The sequence below is a fragment of the Drosophila montana genome, unplaced genomic scaffold, assembly GCF_035044405.1.
Source record: "Drosophila montana isolate Dmon_TW-CO22-7 unplaced genomic scaffold, ASM3504440v1 contig_2106_1, whole genome shotgun sequence".
NCBI classification, from domain to species: domain Eukaryota; kingdom Metazoa; phylum Arthropoda; class Insecta; order Diptera; family Drosophilidae; genus Drosophila; species Drosophila montana.
Genome location: NW_026997017.1, coordinates 1,057,406 through 1,077,091, shown reverse-complemented (window position 1 = coordinate 1,077,091; position 19,686 = coordinate 1,057,406). Strand labels below are relative to the sequence as shown.

At 43.3% G+C, this 19,686-nt stretch overlaps 4 protein-coding genes across 5 annotated transcripts; 3 read left to right on the top strand and 1 right to left on the bottom strand.

Moving 5' to 3' along the window:
- The first annotated feature begins 674 nt into the window (after nt 1-674).
- Nucleotides 675-2,281, top strand: cv (crossveinless). The gene is made up of 4 exons (XM_064680364.1): nt 675-1,156; nt 1,498-1,698; nt 1,760-1,904; nt 1,979-2,281. Exons 1-4 carry the CDS (start codon nt 934-936, stop codon nt 2,169-2,171), a joined length of 762 nt encoding a protein of 253 aa, XP_064536434.1. The 5' UTR covers nt 675-933; the 3' UTR covers nt 2,172-2,281.
- Nucleotides 2,282-2,405: 124 nt separating this feature from the next.
- Spg7 (Paraplegin) lies at nt 2,406-5,845 on the top strand. Its single transcript, XM_064680342.1, has 6 exons — nt 2,406-3,003; nt 3,063-3,857; nt 3,921-4,457; nt 4,533-4,803; nt 4,862-5,382; nt 5,461-5,845. Exons 1-6 carry the CDS (start codon nt 2,800-2,802, stop codon nt 5,614-5,616), a joined length of 2,484 nt encoding a protein of 827 aa, XP_064536412.1. The 5' UTR covers nt 2,406-2,799; the 3' UTR covers nt 5,617-5,845.
- Nucleotides 5,846-7,307: 1,462 nt separating this feature from the next.
- dyw (daywake) lies at nt 7,308-9,711 on the top strand. The gene is made up of 3 exons (XM_064680360.1): nt 7,308-7,541; nt 7,612-8,104; nt 9,406-9,711. Exons 1-3 carry the CDS (start codon nt 7,451-7,453, stop codon nt 9,602-9,604), a joined length of 783 nt encoding a protein of 260 aa, XP_064536430.1. The 5' UTR covers nt 7,308-7,450; the 3' UTR covers nt 9,605-9,711.
- A 734-nt stretch (nt 9,712-10,445) lies between these two features.
- per (period) lies at nt 10,446-19,272 on the bottom strand. Of its 2 annotated transcripts, none has more exons than XM_064680334.1 (9): nt 19,106-19,272; nt 16,598-16,776; nt 15,520-16,532; nt 14,604-14,960; nt 11,917-13,346; nt 11,624-11,857; nt 11,383-11,523; nt 10,664-10,887; nt 10,446-10,600 (listed from the first exon to the last, which is right to left on the bottom strand). In XM_064680334.1, the coding sequence occupies exons 2-8, from the start codon at nt 16,687-16,689 to the stop codon at nt 10,831-10,833; spliced, it is 3,324 nt and encodes a 1,107-aa protein (XP_064536404.1). In that variant the 5' UTR covers nt 16,690-16,776; nt 19,106-19,272; the 3' UTR covers nt 10,446-10,600; nt 10,664-10,830. The 2 variants fall into 2 exon arrangements, with proteins under 2 accessions (XP_064536404.1, XP_064536405.1); XM_064680335.1 differs by having other exon boundaries at nt 10,664-10,841.
- Nucleotides 19,273-19,686: the final 414 nt, after the last annotated feature.

The following is a 19,686-nucleotide window of genomic DNA, read 5'->3' as shown; positions in this document are numbered from 1 at the left end:
GCGCCACACCTCCCCTCTCGTCGCAGTCAGCGCCCCCGCACGCCAACAACGCTTCGTAACGTGTTTACGTTTCTCTAAGCCAACGTGTGTTTCTGCGCCAGTGTGTGTGTGTGCGCGCTTAATTCGCGCATTGTATCTAGCTAACCAACTGGCTGGCTAGCCTCTGGGCCTGGTTGGTAAAAAGACAGGAGACGGAGAAAAAAAAGACAGTTATGCCCTGCTGCGTCGCGCCAATAATAAAAACAAGCTACATAGCTGACGCCGTCTCGTTGTCGTCGACGTCGACGTTGTCGTTGTCGTCGTTTGCCTCTCTCGCATCTGTCGATCGTTGATCGTTGTGTGTGTTTTGTCTTCTGTTTCGTTTTGTTAGTGTATGTCGTGGTGTCGATTATTGTTGTTGCTGCTGCCGCCGCCGCTGCTGCTGCTGTTGCTGTTGTTGTTACGCGCTGTGACTGACTTGTTCAATGATTTAGTAAAATATTCATAGCTCATTCCAAAACTTGTTCTTGTGCCTGCTGCAAATACGACAAAATAAAACGCGCTACGAAATTCAATTTCTATGTATCTATCAAATTAATATATATTATATATATCCGAAATGTTTTCTATGTGTAGTAGTAGTTAACAATTGTTTGTGTTGTGTTTTGTTTTTTTTTTTTGGTATTTTATTGTTATTTGTTGTAGTTATACACACAGCATCTATATGCTTACCTAGCTATCAATCAATCGATCAAAGTCTTTCAAACCGTCGGCGTGTGTCTCCTGCGCCTACTTCCCACTCATTCACTCTCTCGCTCTTTGTCTGTCACTCGTGTGCAATTCAAATACGCCGCCAAGCCACCCCCCAAAAGTCCACCCACAAATTGAGTGAGCCCTTATTATCACAAAAAAAAAAAAACATTATTTGGAATAATAAGTGAACTGTATATCACAATGGAGGTCTGGCGATCGCTAACGGTTGGCGCATTTCTAGCATTGGGATTTGTTTGCTTCTATGGCATGGTGGAGTCGTGCAATGAAGTCGTCTGCGCCTCGATAGTGTCCAAGTGCATGTTGACGCAGAGTTGCAAATGCGAGCTTAAGAATTGCTCCTGCTGCAAAGAGTGCCTCAAATGCCTGGGCAAAAAGTACTATGAGGAGTGCTGTAGTTGTGTGGGTAAGTAATCAGATAGATATTTACAACAAAATATATATGTGTGCATATACATATGAATCGATGATGTGATCTCTGGTGTGACAATATCATTATTCATTATTGCGCTGTCGCAGTCGCCTTGTTTTTGGTTCATCTGCGCGCGTGTGGGTGAGTGTGTGTGTGTGTTTGTGCCTATGTTTGTGTGTGTGTGTGTGTGTGTATTTGAGATGTGCCAAAATAGATATCGTGCGCTGCAGCCATCGATAGTTGAGCCGCCGTTTGAAACTGTATTGCAACCATGCAATAAAGTTGAACTTTAACACCTATGTTGCTCCACTTGGTAACCATTTTCTCGTTTGCAGAGCTTTGTCCCAAACCCAACGACACACGGAACTCACTGTCCAAAAAGTCACACGTTGAGGATTTTGATGGCGTGCCAGAGTTATTCAATGTGCTAGCTACCACTGAGGATAGTGAAAGTGATTTTTGGGATGTTTTCACATTTCAAGTGGATTGGTCCAGGGGCAAGCCCAAACTGGATAAAGACGAGAAATACTATTTGAGTGCGTAAAATCCAATAACCCATATTGAATATATCTAATAACAATTTTTCGTCTGTGATAGAATTCAATGACAAAAATCTAGATGAGGCACGTGAGGAACGTGATAATACGTTGACAGTTAATTGTACGGTTATATATTTGGATCAGTGCGTATCCTTGAATAAATGCCGTCAAAGTTGTCAAACAATGGGCGCTAGCAGCTATAGGTGCGTAAAATTCACCAATAATACATTTATAAAACTTTGTTCAAGTAAAATAATTGCATTTTCTCCCTTTTAAGATGGTTCCACGATGGATGCTGTGAGTGCGTGGGATCTACGTGCATTAATTATGGAGTCAATGAGAGTCGTTGTCGGCATTGTCCGGAATCGAAAGATTTGGGCGATGAGTTCGACGATGAAATCGATGAGGATATGCAGGACTATGGCGATAGTATGGGTCCATTTGATGGCTCAGTGAATAGCAATTATTGATAGCAGCGAACAAATGCCATTTAAAGAACAAGAAAATTTAACAAATTAGTTACTCAATTCAGTGACATTATTATTGTGTAGTACGAAGTAATTTTGTATAGCATTATTATTATTATTATTTTTTTTTTATATTATATATATATAAGAATATTAAAGAATAGGCCCTTTTGATTGTTTTTCATATTGAGCAGCCCGAGATATTTTTTAAAACCGAAAATAAAGATTATACATAAAAATGAAATTAACGTGTTGATAAACGATAGTTTTGGCATGCGGGTCACACAAGGGTTAATACAAAATTTTCGATGAGAAGTATGCAACAACGACAACAAGCAACTACATATATATTTTATATGCAACAGAAAGCGAGTGCGGAATCCTCTCTAGCCATTTGTCCTACAAACTATAACAAAAAGATGTGCCTTTCAAAATGACAACATTATAAAAAATTAATAGTTTGCTCACAGCCCCCCAACAACATCGAACAGCTGATTGAGCGCTGCTGTCAGGCCAGCCGCTTTGCGCCGGGGTGGCAACTCTAATTCATGTTATTTCAAGCGAACAACATCAAGTTACGTATTCGAACCGGCGGCCACAAGTCGCAATTGAAGAAAAGTGGCTGGAAATTATGTTCAAAGGCTTGCGACATTTTAGAAATGTGCTGCAACGTGGACCCCACAACCTGGCGCGATGCCACGCCTACGTGACGCACATGAGCAATCCAAATGCCGTTGCCGCTGCCGCAACCGGATTGCCCAGCAAGCTGTGCGGCGCCGCAGGCCTAAATCGGCAGCTTATTGCGCCCGCCCTGCAGCCGCTGAGCTGGCGACAGGTAAGTGGCGACATAATTGAAACAAAATGAAACACACTTAACAATGTATGGCAATACAGATGCAAATGCTGCGGTCAGAGTACAAGGCAATTGTGGGCGTGATTGCACGTTCTCTGCAATTGACGCCACGCGAGGTGCAGCAATTGCATCTGCGCTGCTTATGCTCCCGCAAGACAGACACGGACAAGCACAGCAGCGGCAGCAACAAGGACAGCGGCAATGAGAGCAGCAAGGAGAGCAACAAACCCGCCAAGAGCGACAAGTCAACCGATCCGAGCAACGAAACGCCGCCAGATAGCGGCAAAGAAACGTCACAGGGGTCCGGCTCCGGCGAGGAGTCATCAAATCCCAACAACAACAAAAACAATGAAAACGATGAGAAAATGCGCTCGGTTCTAACTAAAGCAGTGCTTTGGCTGTTCACGATTTACATGTTTGTGGCCTTTATATCGTTGCTTATAACGCCGCGCACCGAGCGTCCCGAGGGTTCCACACGTTACGTTTCGTGGAATGAGTTTGTGCATCATATGCTGGCCGTGGGGGAGGTTAAGGAGCTGATCATACGGCCGGATATGGAAATGGTAACCATTATACTGCACGACGGCGCTGTCATCAAGGGACGAAAAGTAACATCCACCATATTCCATATGGCCGTTGCGGATGCTAACAAGTTCGAGGAAAAACTGCGCCTTGTGGAAAAACGTTTGGGGATAACAGACGGCGTACCAGTTACTTATGATCGGCAAACGGATACCACTGGCCGCATCCTGATGCTGTTGCTATTCTGCGCCCTGCTCATGTCCATTGCCACGCGCATGAAGAGCATGAAAAGCCCACTCAGCATGGACTCATTTGTTAGTAATCTTCGAATCCGTTCATTAAGCTTTTCCTAATTTGTTTTCACTTTATTATTACAGAACCAAATGGGCAGAGCCAAGTTTACGCTCGTGGATCCGTTTGATGGCGGACGCGGCGTACTTTTTCGCGATGTTGCTGGTCTTAGTGAGGCCAAGCAGGAGGTTAAGGAGTTTGTTGATTATCTGAAGACACCAGAAAAGTATCAGCGCCTGGGCGCCAAGGTGCCACGTGGCGCTCTTCTATTGGGTCCACCCGGCTGTGGCAAAACGCTGCTGGCCAAAGCGGTGGCCACCGAAGCGCAGGTGCCCTTTCTCAGCATGAATGGATCCGAGTTTATTGAAATGATTGGCGGCCTGGGCGCTGCACGTGTTCGCGACTTGTTTAAGGAGGGCAAAAAACGTGCACCCTGCATTATTTACATAGACGAAATCGATGCGATTGGACGACAGCGTTCCGGCACCGAAAGCATGGGCCAGGGCAGCTCCGGCGAGTCCGAGCAGACGCTTAATCAGCTGCTTGTCGAAATGGACGGCATGTCTACCAAGGAGGGCGTACTTATGCTAGCCAGCACCAATCGAGCCGACATACTCGACAAGGTAGAGGCCTGGCCACGGCTTGGATTCATTTGTCCTGCTTCCAGCTACTAATGAATTTTATTTGAATTTTTGCAGGCCCTGCTACGTCCCGGTCGCTTTGATCGTCACATACTTATCGATTTGCCGACGCTTCAGGAGCGCAAAGAGATATTCGAGAAGCATTTGTCATCAATCAAATTGGCTGAGGCGCCCAGCAGCTATTCACAGCGTTTGGCTCGCCTCACGCCCGGCTTCTCCGGCGCCGATATTGCCAACGTATGCAACGAGGCGGCGCTGCATGCAGCACGCAACGTACAACCAGAGGTCACCAGCAAAAATCTAGAGTATGCCGTCGAGCGTTTAGTAGGTGGGTTGCTTTGCATTGCCAGCAATTGGGCATCCATTCATTGTTTTACTGCTTCCAGGTGGCACCGAGAAGCGTTCTCATGCGCTATCGCTGACCGAACGCAAGGTGATTGCCTATCACGAATCTGGCCATGCGCTGGTCGGTTGGATGCTACCCAATTCGGATATTCTGCTCAAGGTGACCATTGTGCCGCGCACAAGTCTGGCCCTGGGCTTTGCCCAATACACGCCCAGCGAACAGCACTTGTACTCCAAGGAGGAGCTATTCGATAAGATGTGCATGGCATTGGGTGGTCGTGCGGCAGAGAATTTGATATTTAACCGCATCACAACCGGGGCACAAAACGATTTAGAGAAGGTCACCAAGATTGCCTATTCGCAGATTAAGAAATTTGGCATGAACGAGCGGCTAGGCCCGATTTATGTGCGTGATTCGGATGAGACTGGCGGCGGCGGTGGCACCAAACCCTTCTCCCGTGCAATGGATAGCATTATTGATCACGAGGCGCGCAACGTGGTCTCCCAAGCGTATCAAACAACCGAAGAGCTGTTGAACAAGCATCGCGACAAGCTCGAGAAGGTAATGTTACTATCTAACGCTCTCTTTCTCTTTCATTTAACTATGTCTCTCTGTCTAATGCTATGTGCACTATTGCAGCTGGCGGAAGCTCTGCTGGATAAGGAGACGCTCGACTACGATGAGGTGGTCAATCTGATTGGACCGCCACCGTTTGATCCAGCCAAACGTCAGGTGGACTCGGTGGAGTTTGAGCAATCGCTGAGGAATCTTGGCACCGATCAGCCAAAAGCTTAGCTCGAAAACCTTAATTTAGCTGTGGCTGACCCCAACACACTTTACTCCACTTACACACACCACACCGCACCGCCCACCCGCACACCCTCCCCACCCTCCCTCATACATTGTCAAACAACACACGCGCTCCTGCCACCTCTCTTTAGACAGCCGGTTCATGTTCAATAAATGTAAATAAAGTTGTTTACCTTTTTTAATGATTATAACATTGCACCGACGACTTGTTAAAGCCGCATTAGCCTACGAATTACCACTAATTGGTGCCCGTTAAACGTCCAGTCAAGTCGCCTGCCCTAGGCCCATAACCGATTCACAAACTCGCAACTGGTTAACTGTGCAAAATCTGTCATCGGGCTAAATGCTCGTACTTTTCCATATGTGTTTATTCATAGAGGGGTCTTTAGCCTATGCCTCATGCTGAGCTGAACTCTTGCACCCACTTGACACCTTGCAGCTGTCGTTTCACGTGCAAGCCATAGTTTAATTAAATGCACAGTGCTCACACGCTAATTGGAACGCCGCAGCCCAAAAATCTATTGCTTTCTATAGATACAAGCAAGTTTTTATAAGCAGATAACAATAAAGGAAGTTCTATTGGAAATACGAATTTTCGAGTTAGTGCAAATGAAGTGAATTACATTGTAATTTCTCGAAAGTTCCAACTGCTGGCAGTATTTGTTATCGAGTATTCACTGTAATTCACACTCAGTATTGATCAGTATTGGTTAACATAACCTATAAATGTACACGATCACGAGAAAATAAAAACTTTGTTAGGTTATGTGCGGCAATTGTCAGTTCTAAACTTATTCAAATTAGCTAGACAACAAAATTTATTCATATTTGATTGTATTTAATTATTATTATGCTAATAAAAACAATGCAATCTTTGTTAAATTCGATTACGTTTGTTTTGTTTTCGAACCTAACCTTAAAAAATATTTTTTAGGTTAGGTTCGTTTCGAGCTGATAAAAGCGGGCTGTTGTGATGTGTCTGGTTACTTTTTGGATTTACATAGCGCGAATCACATTTCCATTGAATTTCACCCTTAATATCTTCTATATGTGTCGATAGGCTCTATCTAATATAGCGGCCACATTTTAGTTGTATTTACTATGACAATATCAGGGTCTAGTCAATTAGTCTTACAAGTTTTGTTTACTTGACAAAAATGCGACACGTAAGTGCGCGGCCAAAGTGCTTGCTCGACTTACGAATACCCTGGAAATAATAATGTCGTGATTTTTGGAAAAGATCTTGAATAGAGAGTTATTAGCGGGATAAGTTGACTGTAAATAGCTAAGGCTAGAAAGGATTACGTAGATTAAGGATAGCTAAAAAAATATAATGAAAAGTTAATGTGACTTTAAGAAATCAGATGCATAGCTATTGTGCCTTTATGTGGTTCACAAAAACGATGCTTATATAATATAACTGACAGGACATACGCGAATGTGGATACCCGATCATTAAGTTGTGATTTTCGAGGAAAACTGGTTTCTGGCCAAGCTCATACGTCAATAAACAGAGCTCGCCTGTTTAATTTTAATTCGAAATAATTATAAGTATTAAATTTTGAAATATTCATCGAGCTATTAGCCAAGCAGCGACAAGCTAATCTACGTTCGTAGTTCGATTCGTTCGGATTAATATTCTATTTGTACTGCTAATGCATCCATAATTGCGACGACGCCCAACAGATTCACACATTTACACCTGGATCCATACAGAGAGACTGGCACTCTGTCGGGAATTGGCAGCCAGGCTTGAAGCTGGCATAAAAACGCATCGCACGCATTCGCAGCTCGTTAGTTGGGTATTTTCCGGCAGACAATGAAAATGTATAACTGGAGATGCCTTACCTGGTTGGCCATAGCAGCAATTGCTCTGGGCCATATTGGTGCCGGCGACGGCGATCCATTGCGTGAGTTTCGATTTCGTTTCCTCGGACGGAGCTAGTGCATCCACATTTTATAACTTTCCTCCCAATGCAGCCGATAAGCTGCAGCGCTGCCGTGTCGACGATGAGGTGTGTATTTTGCGGCAAACCCAGACCTATGCGCGTCTCTATAAGAACGGCATACCCGAGCGGAATGTGCCCAGCATTGATCCCTTCCAGCTGGGCACGCTGAGCATCAATAGCGGCGGCGACAGCGATTCCGTGCAGTTCAATCTGATCATGAGGAACACGACATTGCATAATTTTGCCGATACGGTTGTGTTCAAGACCGCCAAGGGCTTTACCAAGGATCTGACCAAGCCATTGAAGCTGCTCTGGAGCGTTACCCTGCCGGCCGTCGAGTTGCGTGCCAATTATGATGTCGAAGGCAAAATCCTGATCCTGCCCATCGTTAGCCATGGCAAACTTGTCATCAAGCTGAACGAAATGCAGTCCAGGTCGCGCATTCGTGCCACACCCGAGAAACGAGCCGACGGACACACCTATCTGAAGGTCACCGAGTACAAGTCGGTCGCCAAAGTCGCCTCGTAAGTATTAAAAATTCCGTTAACAGCTAGTTATCTTTATGTTAGCTAGAGATCTAACAGATAACATTAACATATCTGAATGTTAATTGAATGTGTTAAAGTTCAAGATCAAAGTGAGGGTTCAGCTAACATGCAGATATCTTCAGGCTAACTAGATATCGATAGGATAAGGTGAATGTTAATTGAATATCTTAAGGCTAAAGATCAAAGTGAGAGTTCAATATCTCAAAGTTAAAGCCTTAACATATCCTAATGTGAATTGAATACCTTAAAATAAGAGTTCAGTTAACTTGTGGATATCTTCAGGTTATCCAGATATCTAGAAGGTAATCTATCCCAATAGTAATGGAATATCTCAAAGTTAAAGCCAAAACATATCTGAATGTTAATTGAACATCTTAAAGTGAGATTTCAGTAACATTTAGATATTTGCATGTTAGTTAGCTACAAAAAAGATAACATGAACATATCTCAAATTTATTTTGATATCTCAAAGTTAAAACTGCAAGTGAGAGTTCAGCTATATTTAATCCCATGTTCCTGTCAAAGTAAATGTTGGTCTTATTTTTTTTCTTCTAAAGACATCTTTTGGTTTTTGTCAATAGAATATTGACGGAACAGTTGCGTTTCTTTTCTTTAGCAATTCAGATAAATTGTAGAATTTAAGTTCAATTAATTTTGTTTCCAGTGCAATGCATTGTAAAGTGGCAACTCTCCTTTGAAACTATCTTTGTCAATTGCAATGCATTGTAAAGTGGCAACTCTTCTTTCAAACTATCTTTGTCAATTGCAATGCATTGTAAAGTGGCAACTCTCCTTTGAAACTATCTTTGTCTATTGCAATGCATTGTAAAGTGGCAACTCTCCTTTCAAACTATCTCTGCCAATTGCAATGCATTGTAAAGTGGCAACTCTCCTTTCAAACTATCTCTGTCAATTGCAATGCATTGTAAAGTGGCAACTCTCCTTTCAAACTATCTTTGTCAATTGCAATGCATTGTAAAGTGGCAACTCTCCTTTCAAACTATCTTTGTCAATTGCAATGCATTGTAAAGTGGCAACACCACTTTCTATCGATTAACTAAATACTTTCGATGAATTCATTCTGATTTGCGATAAATTCAAATTTCTGTAAGCTCCATTTTACCATACAAATAATTAATTTATATAATTCTATATAAATTTCAAGGAAAATTAGATATGCTACCTGATCAATTTTGACATGCAGATTTGCTAACAGGGACAGGGACTTTTTCTGTTCTCCTACAGATCTTAAAATGTATATAATTCATTTTTTTTAGCGGACACTTTAATTTGACCAATCTATTCAACGATAATGCCGAACTGCGCGACAGCACACTGAAGGTGCTCAACGACGAGTGGGATGCTCTTTCAGCGGACATACAGCCCAAGATTACGGAGGCCTCGGATCGTTTCCTTTCAATTGCATTGCAGAAACTCTTGGACACTTTGCCATATGATGAATTCTTCGAAGATTAAAGATTCATATGTCATTTAATAACATTTTCAAACATAGATGTATTGTGATCTGAATATTTGTTTGGTTTTCAACTGTGAATATAAGATAACCCCTAGCCAGCCTTGAATTGCAACCTTTTTTTTCTTTTCTCAGGGAAAAACTTGGGAGAATTGATTTATAATTGACTTCTGTACTTCATACGACCTCCGATTTCATAGAGTATATACATAAATGCTTGATCACGACGAAAAGCTGAGAACGTTTGTTCTTTTGGAGATTATGCCATACTAAGAGACATTGATTGGCTTTGCTCGTGCTGCTTTTCTAGTTCTATTCTACTTATTCATTTTTGATTGATTGATTCATTTTCTATACATTACCTTTTCACCCATTTTCCACATGTGGAATCAGCTTGGAAGATTCCTAAAATTTAACTTGTGGTGTGTGCTTTGTTTTAAATAGCTTTCATGGATTTTTTATGTTTACCAGTTTCCCACAGCTGGGGATGGAATTTTCCGAAGTCTCGTGCACATACATCACACAAGATAACTGGAATTGATAACCAATCTTACATTCAATTAATCAATCATGTCAAATATATTTCGATTCCTTTTTCACAATTACGCGTGGAATTTAAATTGATCATCAATCCCCCATTTAGTCAATCAATCATGGCAAACAAAATGACTTCGATTTCGCTTTCCACCAGTTTTCCACAATTACGGGTGGAATTTTCCAAAGGCTCAAAAGGACTTCAAGTTCGATGATTGATTGACAATCATGTTTAGACAAAATGTTTAGACAAAATACTAACAATATTTATTGCTTGTTTTACCGTCTCTTTCTTTCTGTAATTGCAACGTTTATTGGGATATGAAATTTCTCGCTTGGGCACATAATTTGGTGTAAATGTTTTTTTTTTTGTTTTTTAACGTTGCCTTTTTTTCACGTACAAAACCGAATTTGATCAGAAAACAGGATAAATGAATCTATGTAGATAAACACGAAACGGAAAACTGTGAAAGAGAAGCGGATAATATTTAAAGATCTGTCATAAAATAGATATTGATTGTACCCACCTAAATAATGCTCAAGCGTTTGGTCTGGTTGTCCAGGCGAGGCTCGTCTGGATCCGGGATTGCGGCCTGGGTTATTGCTGCAACTGGATGTTAGGATTCGACACAACTAGAGCCGTCCCTTGGCCTGCTATCCGTCGCCGTGCTGCGTCTGGTCCTCCTCCGGATGCTCAACGATGGGCTGCGAAAAATTGATGGAAATTGAAATTGGGTTTCGTTTTTATACGCTATACCCATTCAAATTGTCTAAATACGGGTATCTTGAACTTGTGTAGAGCGCAGCTTCCGGCACCATAAATATAATCGTAATTGGGACGTTATTTTCGTCCGTGTCTCTAAAGAAACTTTAAATTTCGAGGAGTTAGAATATTTCGAATAAATCGATAAATATCGATTTAAAGCACATTTTACAGGTCCTGACTTTTGGGGGATACAATCTTGTGAATTAGAATTTATAGAAGTAGTGATTGATTGATTGATTGACTGACTGATTGATTGAAGATCAAGGCATAGTCTAGAACTTAAGAGTCAGAAGGTTGAACTTTTTAATGTATGTGAACATTGAAACGGATATACGGAAAATTCCATTCGTAAGGCTGGAAAATTTGTTGGAAAATGATTGTGTGTAAGAAGATGTGCACATGATGCGGGCAAAGCCGGGCAATATCTGTGTACTTTAGGTTAACTGTGTGTAGGGTAAAGTAGACTACAACATAGCTCACCTTAAGCTTGCGAACTTTCGTCTCCTTCTCATTGTCGAGCTGACTCTCAGAGCCGTCGGTTGTTTTGATAAAGGATGAGTAGAAGGAGGAGAAGCTGGAGCCATCCATGTCATCGCTGTTGCCATTGCTATCCGTGTATTTCTGTGAGTGGGAGAGAGCGAGAGAGAGCGAGAGAGAGAGAGAGAGTTGTGTGAGTTGGGCTTTTGTTCAATTTGGTTGCGATGGAATTAACGGATTGCACCTTTGGATTGTTGGAATTGTTCCGTTGATCGGACGAACCTGTCGCCGATGTATTGGGCAACTCAGACAGCTCCTGTTTGGACGCATCCTGGGCTGATATTTTTGGGCTGGTTTCCGCATCGACCAATGTGTCCTGGAGATCGGGTTTGTGCAGCTGTGCGGGTGTAATGGAATGGAAGGCGCCCGGCTTTTGGGTTGTCGTCGTGGGCACGGGTGCCATCTTAACCTGTTGTGCCTGTGGATTGATGGATGGGATGAGTTCGTTTCGTTGCGGATTAATTGTGCTCTACGCACCGTATAGATAGACTTGTTGTTGTTGTTGTTGGACTGGGAGCCAGTGGACTGCACGGACATCTGGACGGCACTCGAGACACTGGAGAAGGGCATCGCCTGGTACGCATAGAAGAGCGATGGATGCGGATACATGACGCCGGCCATATATGGCATGTGCATGGGAGTCGCAGCTGTCGGCTCCTGCTGGGATGTGCTCGGAATGTCGCCTTCGGCATTCGGACTGTGCTGGACTGCTGCACTGGAACTGACGCTAATCTGGGCTGCGGCACTTCCAGCTGCGGCACTGGCCAGCGGTCCGGGTATATAGTAGAAGGCAGGAAATAGACTATGCTGCTGCGAGAAGCTCTTCTGGGCAATTGACGTGTGCGTTGTGTGCACCGTGGGCGTGGTCAGGCCCAGCGAGAACGGCGGCCATAGATTGATGCTCTGCGGAAAGTTATAGCTGCTCTGGAACAGATGACTGACCGTCATGGGCGCCTCCCATTTGGTTGTCGTCATCTGGCCGTCCTCGGCTGGGCTTGTGCCCGCATTGGGCGCCAGCTTGGGCTTGTTGGCGTCACCCTCCCAGGAGTGGGTGCCGCCGCGCTTAATGGTCTGACCATGGCCGGGTCCGCTAAATTCGGGCATCTTCTCAATGACGGACTTTTTGCACTTTTCGCCGGTGCGTCCGCGCGACTCTCGATGCTTCTTTAGCATACATTTCTCCATTTCATCATTGTGCTTGTTCAGCAGGTTTTCGGTTAGAGTTATGTTGACCGGCAACGGATCGCTGCTGCCGCCGCTGGCGGAATTATCGCCGCCGCCGCCGCCGCCGCCGCCGCCGCCGCCGCCGCCGGAGGTGCCGGTGCCCGTATTGCTAGTGTTTGTCACACTGCTCATGCGCACATTGCTGGCGGTTGTTAAATTGCCAGATGAGCCGCTGCCACCGCTACCCTCAAAGCCATGCACCGGACTGAGAGCATCCTCGCGTGCGCAACTCACATAGGAGGACTCCAGGTTTGGCGGATCGTTCTCTACGGGCGCGGTGACGGGCTTGCTGTTGAAAAAACGCAGCAGGTTCTCGTTATAGTTTAGCTGATTGTAGCTGGGCGGCGTCTCAATGGAACTCTTACTGTCATAATAGTCGTGATGCGGCGATATTTCGCCCAGCATGACGCTATCACGCTCCGACACGGTCAGCTCGTTCTCGTGCGGCAAGTCCAGCTTCAGATCTGCCCGGGCCACCTCGTCCATGAGCGTTTCCATGAAACTGGCCAGAGCCTGACAGCGACGCGACACCTCCTGCTTAATCGTATCGGATGGACGCGTCACCGTCTCCGTCAGCATCTTAAAAATATCATCCTTAATGCGCGCGTTCCGTTCCTGCAAATCCTCCGATATCTTGGGCATTTCATTTGGCGCTAACTCAAAAACATTGCACTGCTTGGGACCTGTTAATGACATCTGCAGTTAGTCGACTGTTCCGGGGAGCTCATTATTCTCAGCATTTTTCCTAGCTATCCTTAATCCCTGTACTATATGCTTGCCTATAAGCGGGTGGATCCCTTAGGGATATCTCTTTGTTATTCTATTGGAAGATCTCTTGGGTATATCTTACAGCTTCGATAATCGCATTTTGTAGAATAGTCCCTGTACCATATGCTTGGTTATAAGCTGGTGGACTCCTTAGGAATATCTTGGAATACCTAGGAATATCTTACAAAGCACCTTGTTATTATCTTAGCGGACCTTTCAAAACATCTTGGATAGTCGCATTTTTCACAATTTGGTAAACATTTCTTCTAGCTATAATATCCTTTACCTCTGTACTATATTTTGGCCTATCATCGGGTTGAACCCTTAGGAATATCTTGGAACATCTAACAAAGCTCTTTGTTATTTTATTGGGAGATCCCTTGGGTATATCTTACAGCATCGATAGTCGCATTTCCTACAATTTGCTTTATCCCTGTGCTATATGTTGGGCTATCCACTTTATTATTTTCGGAGATCCCTTAGGAATATCTTGGAATAGCCTTGATCCTTATCATAAATGTTTGGGCATACTCGGGTAGGTCCCTTAGGATAAGCTAATAAGGCTCCTTATTATGATTGTGAGATATCCCCTAGGAATATGCTGGAATATCTAACAAATAAAACTGCGTTCTTAATCCAAAGATATGGCATGTCATTAAGAGAACCTTCTCCTATCCTTGTAAGTGTTTTATGATCTATGGATTTGTGCAACATGCAGAAGCAAAGGAGACTCCCTTTACACTCTATTTATTTCAAGTTATTCCATAAAGTCCCCTTATTATATATATTAGATGTATTTGTATATAAACCTTAAAAGGATCTGGAAAACGCCTTGAAAAGCAGAACGGAATTCCTCTTCGCAGAGTGTCACACCCAATGTAGTTCCATATTATCCACGCCCTTCGAATCCCAATAGACTTTTGCTTTCGTTTTGGGAATTTCTTTTTGAAATAACCAAACGAATGCGACTTAAGTCCTTTAGTCCTTTAGATCGAATGGACTCTAAAGTCTTTTTTGATTCGCTTTTCAACATCAGGTTTTTCTTCCTTGAATCCTTTTAACCTCAGAAAACCAATCTCCTTTTAAGGTAACCCCGATAAAAACCCCTTTCCACAACTTTTCTTCTTGCTCCGTAATCCATTTCTATATGAGGCCATTTGCAATCGACCTACCCTGAAATACGCGATGATGTCCCACGACAAATTCCAGTTTGCGTGACCAGGGATTCACAAAGCTGGTCCATTCCGTCTCGAGGAGTATGTAGCAACCATTTTGGATGAGAAAACGATAGGGTTTGCTGCTGAAGGCGGAGCCAGCGGACTGGCCCTTCTTCATGACCTTCTCGTAGATATCCTTAATGATAGAGAGTTCCTCGTGATGATAGAAATCCATAATCGAGCGTCCAATGAGATCCTGCGGCAAATAGCCAAGTGCAGACACCGCAGCGGGATCCACATGCGAAATGACGCCATCGGCCGAGTGGCGTATGGCAAACTTGGGGCCCTTCGGTGATAGAAACTCATCTGGCTCTGTGGAACAAAGTTTTGGTGGGCTTAAAAAAAGCGTCGCATTCAATTAAAAACATGAAAGCGTACTCGAGTCAGGAGTGTCCGACCCTGAACCCAGCACGAAGATACCTTAACAAATATGCCAGCTTTTTTGATATGCATCCGATTCTCCGTGAAATTTTCGGGGCTCTTAAAACCGTTAAGATATTGATAAAAGACTATTAGCTCGTTCCGCGTAGGGCATACGAGAATATATATTTCTAATTTCAAGCTTCTAGCTTTGCCAGTTTCAGAAATTGTCGCGTTTACACAGACGGACGGACTTTGGCCAGATCGACTCAGGTCTTCGTCATGATCAAGAGCACATATATGTATATACTTTATGGGTTTGACCGGGTCTTAACAACCTTTTTATCCATTCTCTGTGGATTGAAGGAATAGGCATGTTGAGCACCCGCCTTTGTAACTGCTCTAGATAGGCGTGGCTTAGATGACCAGCAGGGTCAGCATTAGGGTCAGGTCTGTACAACCTTTGTACCCATTAGATTGGGGCTATTAAATAAAATGGTTAAGCACCCACCTTTGTAGCTGCTCTTGATGGGCGTGGCTGAGATGACGAGCAGCATACTGGTGCCATTGGAGAGCGTGTAGCCATCCGGCAGCGCCTCCTCGGGTGCCTCGCGGAACGACAGGCCGAGCCGAAAGGGCTCATAGCTGATCGGACGTCCGATGACACCAAAGCCACCAGATTTTAGGCCGCGATAACGCCGGAGCATCACACAGAATGTCGTTCGGGCTTCCTTGGACTGGCTGCAGAGCGACTCGGCAATGGGTATGCCCGTTGTTATCTGACTGGCGAATGTGGCGCGATCCTTGATGTGCACGAAATCGATGAAGGATCGTCCCAGCCACATGTCCTGGGGATAGCCCAGCATATCGTTTATATTGGGCGTGGTGAAGAGCACAACGCCATCGTGCAGGGAGATGATGCAAGAGAAGCTGTCCTCCTTGGCGCGGTCCTGCTGCTGCTGCTGCAACTGCTGTTTGCCGAGGCACGCGGCATGCGACTCCAGTCGCCCCGGCGCCCATTCGCCCGTCTTCTCCGCACCGTGGCAGCCATCGATGGTGACGGTAACGCTGGCCGTCATCGGATTGCCGCCCGGCTGCTGGCTGCCGGGTATGATCATTTTGGCTGTTATTGTTTCCACCTGCTTGGCCTGCTCCGGCTTGGGGTCATTCTCGTTCACGTCGTCATCCGACTGCGGTTTGTCGCCTAGCTCGTGCGGATCGCTTGGCGTCGATTCGCGGAGCTGTTGTGTGTCCTGCAGCTCCTGCAGCTCCTGCTGTTGTTTTTCGCAGCTGCCATTGTTCGGGCTGGCCAGCAATGGCTCCTCGGCCTTCTCCAGGGATTTGGTGTTTGTTGTTTTTGTTGTTGTTGCCTGTGCAGCCGTTTTGGCCTTCTTCTTCTTGCGCGACTTATCCTTGTTGCGCTTGACGACCATGTCGCTGCTGCTGGCCTGGGTAGAGGGCTTGCCGCCATAGCCGCTGCTGCCGGAGGAGTTGCTGCCGCTCAAACGGGACTTGGAGCTGCCACTGATGGTCGGAGGTGGGTTGTCAATAAATAATTATGGTTGAAGAAATCTCCTTCTGAATCTCACCTGCGCTGCGATTGACTGTTGCTGCAGCTATTCGAGTAGGCCGAATCGGACACCTTAGTATTATGCGTCGACTCTGTGGACTCACCTTCCATTTTGTATTTGTTCTTTTATAATAGTCTTGTGGAATAAATATCTTTTAAAGTATTTAGCTTTAACTGTTGCTTGCACCCAAAAGAATTCTATGAAAAAGAAGATATGGAAAATTATGTTTAAAATTATTATTTTATTTTGTTTAGCCGATCTTCCGATTTCAGTTGCACAAGTCATGAATCCGCATTAATGATGTTGGCCTGTTCTAAGCCTCAAAGAATACTTTAGGTGCCTTCGAAGGTTGGGCCAAAAGATGGAACAGAGATGTTCCCAAAATCTTCCATTCAAGGATCACATAAGCGTAGCTATCGCTCCTAAACTGTCTTGAATTTTTCAATAATTCACATAATGAACTAATTCTAAAATAGATTTACTGTTAATTCATCGCAAAGTCTACGTAATGTCGTCACGTTTAACGGCAGCTAACTATTGTGAATGCAACCCGAGTCAGTATGCAGTCGCTGGCGTCGAAAAAAAAAAGAAAAATGAATACGTACACAGATAGTTGTTTACGTATGCATCAAGCAATTGGAAGAATTCCAAATCATAACAAGCGCAGCCAACTTAACAAGCGAGCGCAGGCGGTTGGTGCTGCCAGATCGTTTAATTAATAAAAGAAAACAATTTGAATTTAAAAAGGTTGCAAATTTCACGAAATCAAGCTCCTTATATTACGTAGTTATAGTAAGAACTATTATAATTATTAATTAAATGATTTTTCTTTGACTTATGTTTAGCTTTTAAGCGAGTTTCATAAAGAGAGGTCGCTATTTAAATTATCCGGCCCTGCAAGTAGCAGTTTTTGGCCCAGAGTATTGAGCCTTAAGACTTCTCTGCTGAGCACACAGCTGGCTGGACGCCATTGACTTACGTCATGCCCAGCGACATAATTGTGACTAAAACTGAAACGTCTCGAATTTCGCCCTGTCTTTGCAAAATCGCTGACTATGTGACAGAAAGCGGGATTAATTCCACAAATTGAACTAGCAAGCGGAATTATTTTTATTTACAAATTTAGTAATCGCCATTTGCTTCATGTGCCACATTCTACAGTAAACATGCAACTAAGTTGACAATTTGAATTTAAACAATTAGATTTAATCAAGCGCAATTTGTGTAATGTTTGATTTAGTTGTTGTTCTACTTTACGCAATTCAGTATAAATTAGGTCGGTCAGAATCAAATTTATTTTATAGCTTTTAATTTGTTTACTGTCATGCATAATCGCTTCGCAAAAAACACCAAACAGGAAAAGAAAGGAGAAAAACACACAGTAAATTGGAAAAGAAGGAAGTTCCTAGTTAGGCGCTCTTCCCCAGATCATTCTTACTTGTTTTACTTTGTGCCATGTTCGAAAATGTTATATAATGCAGTTTAGTATTTGTATAATATCAGAGTGAAATATAAATTCTCTGATTTTCAATATTTATTGAAATATAATGTTTCTACAATTCCTCTTTGTGCCTTGTTCGCAAATGCTTTACTGGCAGCGAGCGTAAATTAGGTATGCAACTTGCAGACTTCAAACCTCTTCGAAACAATATTGTAGACATTTTTTTCAACATTTCCAATTTGACTCAGCTAGTATTAGATACTCGCCCGGCCGTCTAACGAATCAATTAGATGGTTTGTTTACTCTAAGGAATCAAATGACAATTGAGAGCGTGCCTTTTGTTGTTTGCTCTGATTGAGCGAACAGGCTGGATGCGTGGGAGGTCAATCAGTGTTGGGCAAATAAGATAAAACAATTTCAACTTTCTATAAAAAAAAAAACACTCACTTAATAGTAAATATGTACATATATATGTATACATATAAAAAAAAGAAAAAAAATAGAACTGAACTATGTGGCGTATGGGTAATATTTGGGCTCTGTTAGGGGACTACTACAATTTAAATGCACTTCCCATACGTATATGTTCACTGCTTTGTATGTATGTGTGTCTGTTTTGCTGTAAACTCGGTCTGCCACAAGCAATTGTTGTTTTTGTTGTTCTAAGCTCGTCTACGTTTTCTCTCATTCACTCTCTCTCTCTCTCTCTCTCTCTTGTACATACACATGCATCAAGCTGCTTGCAAAAAAAAAAAAAAAAATTGCACGGTAAACGTTAACAAGTTGCGTAGCTGTAAACAACAATACTGTTTATGTAAGATTCAATTGAGTTTTTTTCCACACATGCACATATACAAATACAATGATATTTAAAACGAATTCTAGTTGTTGTCATTTTGCACACTCTCTCTCTCTCTCGCTTCACGCTCACGTTCGTTCAGTTTAGGCGGTCTCTCGCGCTCTCTCTATGCCGATCTACGCATTGCAAATGCAGTTAGCATATGACAAAAAAAATATATATTTGCAATTTATATTTATGTATTTGTTTTAATAAATATTTATATGTTTTTAATTGAAGCACATACGTATTTGTTGCACCTAAGCTGCATCGGCACTTTAGCGAAAACGTATAAGTAACGAAATATGTATGTATATTCGTCTTGTTCAATATCACTTGCTGGAAACAGTTTGTACTTGACTTAAGACTTTTGCTGCCTTCTGGCTGTCGGTCCCAACCTACTTGTTGAAGACTCGTACGAATACTGACAACACTTTCGATAGCTGAGAGACGAAAAGCGCATTACGGCGCTGGCGTGTCAAGCTTTGCAAAAATGCACACACATGCACACTCACACAACTTGTGTGCTTCTATGCTCCAGCCCCCCTCCAGACACACACACACACACATACACACAGATTCATTGTAGCCACCACAACGTGCGTTCCTCTTCGGCAATTTGGCATTCGGCATTACTCGGTTTGATACAGTTTCCCCAGCCTTGGGCTTAACCCTTAGTGCACTTTTTTTTGTTGATTTACCTGAAAATTCAGTAAGATTAACTTTTGTGTGTTAAGTTCAGCTGCTTATTAAGCAGTTTTTTAAACGTTTCGATCTTTAAAAAGCTAAAATACGTGGAGAACAATTAATTATGAGAAAATTAAATGT

Coding starts and splice junctions, on each gene's coding strand:
- cv (XM_064680364.1), top strand. CDS start 934: ATGGAGGTCTGGCGATCGCTAACGGTTGGCGCATTTCTAGCATTGGGA. Junction 1,157..1,497: donor GGAGTGCTGTAGTTGTGTGG/GTAAGTAATCAG, acceptor TCTCGTTTGCAG/AGCTTTGTCCCAAACCCAAC. Junction 1,699..1,759: donor AGACGAGAAATACTATTTGA/GTGCGTAAAATC, acceptor CGTCTGTGATAG/AATTCAATGACAAAAATCTA.
- Spg7 (XM_064680342.1), top strand. CDS start 2,800: ATGTTCAAAGGCTTGCGACATTTTAGAAATGTGCTGCAACGTGGACCC. Junction 3,858..3,920: donor CACTCAGCATGGACTCATTT/GTTAGTAATCTT, acceptor TTATTATTACAG/AACCAAATGGGCAGAGCCAA. Junction 4,804..4,861: donor TGCCGTCGAGCGTTTAGTAG/GTGGGTTGCTTT, acceptor TACTGCTTCCAG/GTGGCACCGAGAAGCGTTCT.
- dyw (XM_064680360.1), top strand. CDS start 7,451: ATGAAAATGTATAACTGGAGATGCCTTACCTGGTTGGCCATAGCAGCA. Junction 7,542..7,611: donor CGGCGACGGCGATCCATTGC/GTGAGTTTCGAT, acceptor CTCCCAATGCAG/CCGATAAGCTGCAGCGCTGC. Junction 8,105..9,405: donor TCGGTCGCCAAAGTCGCCTC/GTAAGTATTAAA, acceptor CATTTTTTTTAG/CGGACACTTTAATTTGACCA.
- per (XM_064680334.1), bottom strand. CDS start 16,689: ATGGAAGGTGAGTCCACAGAGTCGACGCATAATACTAAGGTGTCCGAT. Junction 16,533..16,597: donor AACAGTCAATCGCAGCGCAG/GTGAGATTCAGA, acceptor TCCGACCATCAG/TGGCAGCTCCAAGTCCCGTT. Junction 10,888..11,382: donor CGAAAGTTCGCAAGCTTAAG/GTGAGCTATGTT, acceptor GAATGGGTATAG/CGTATAAAAACGAAACCCAA.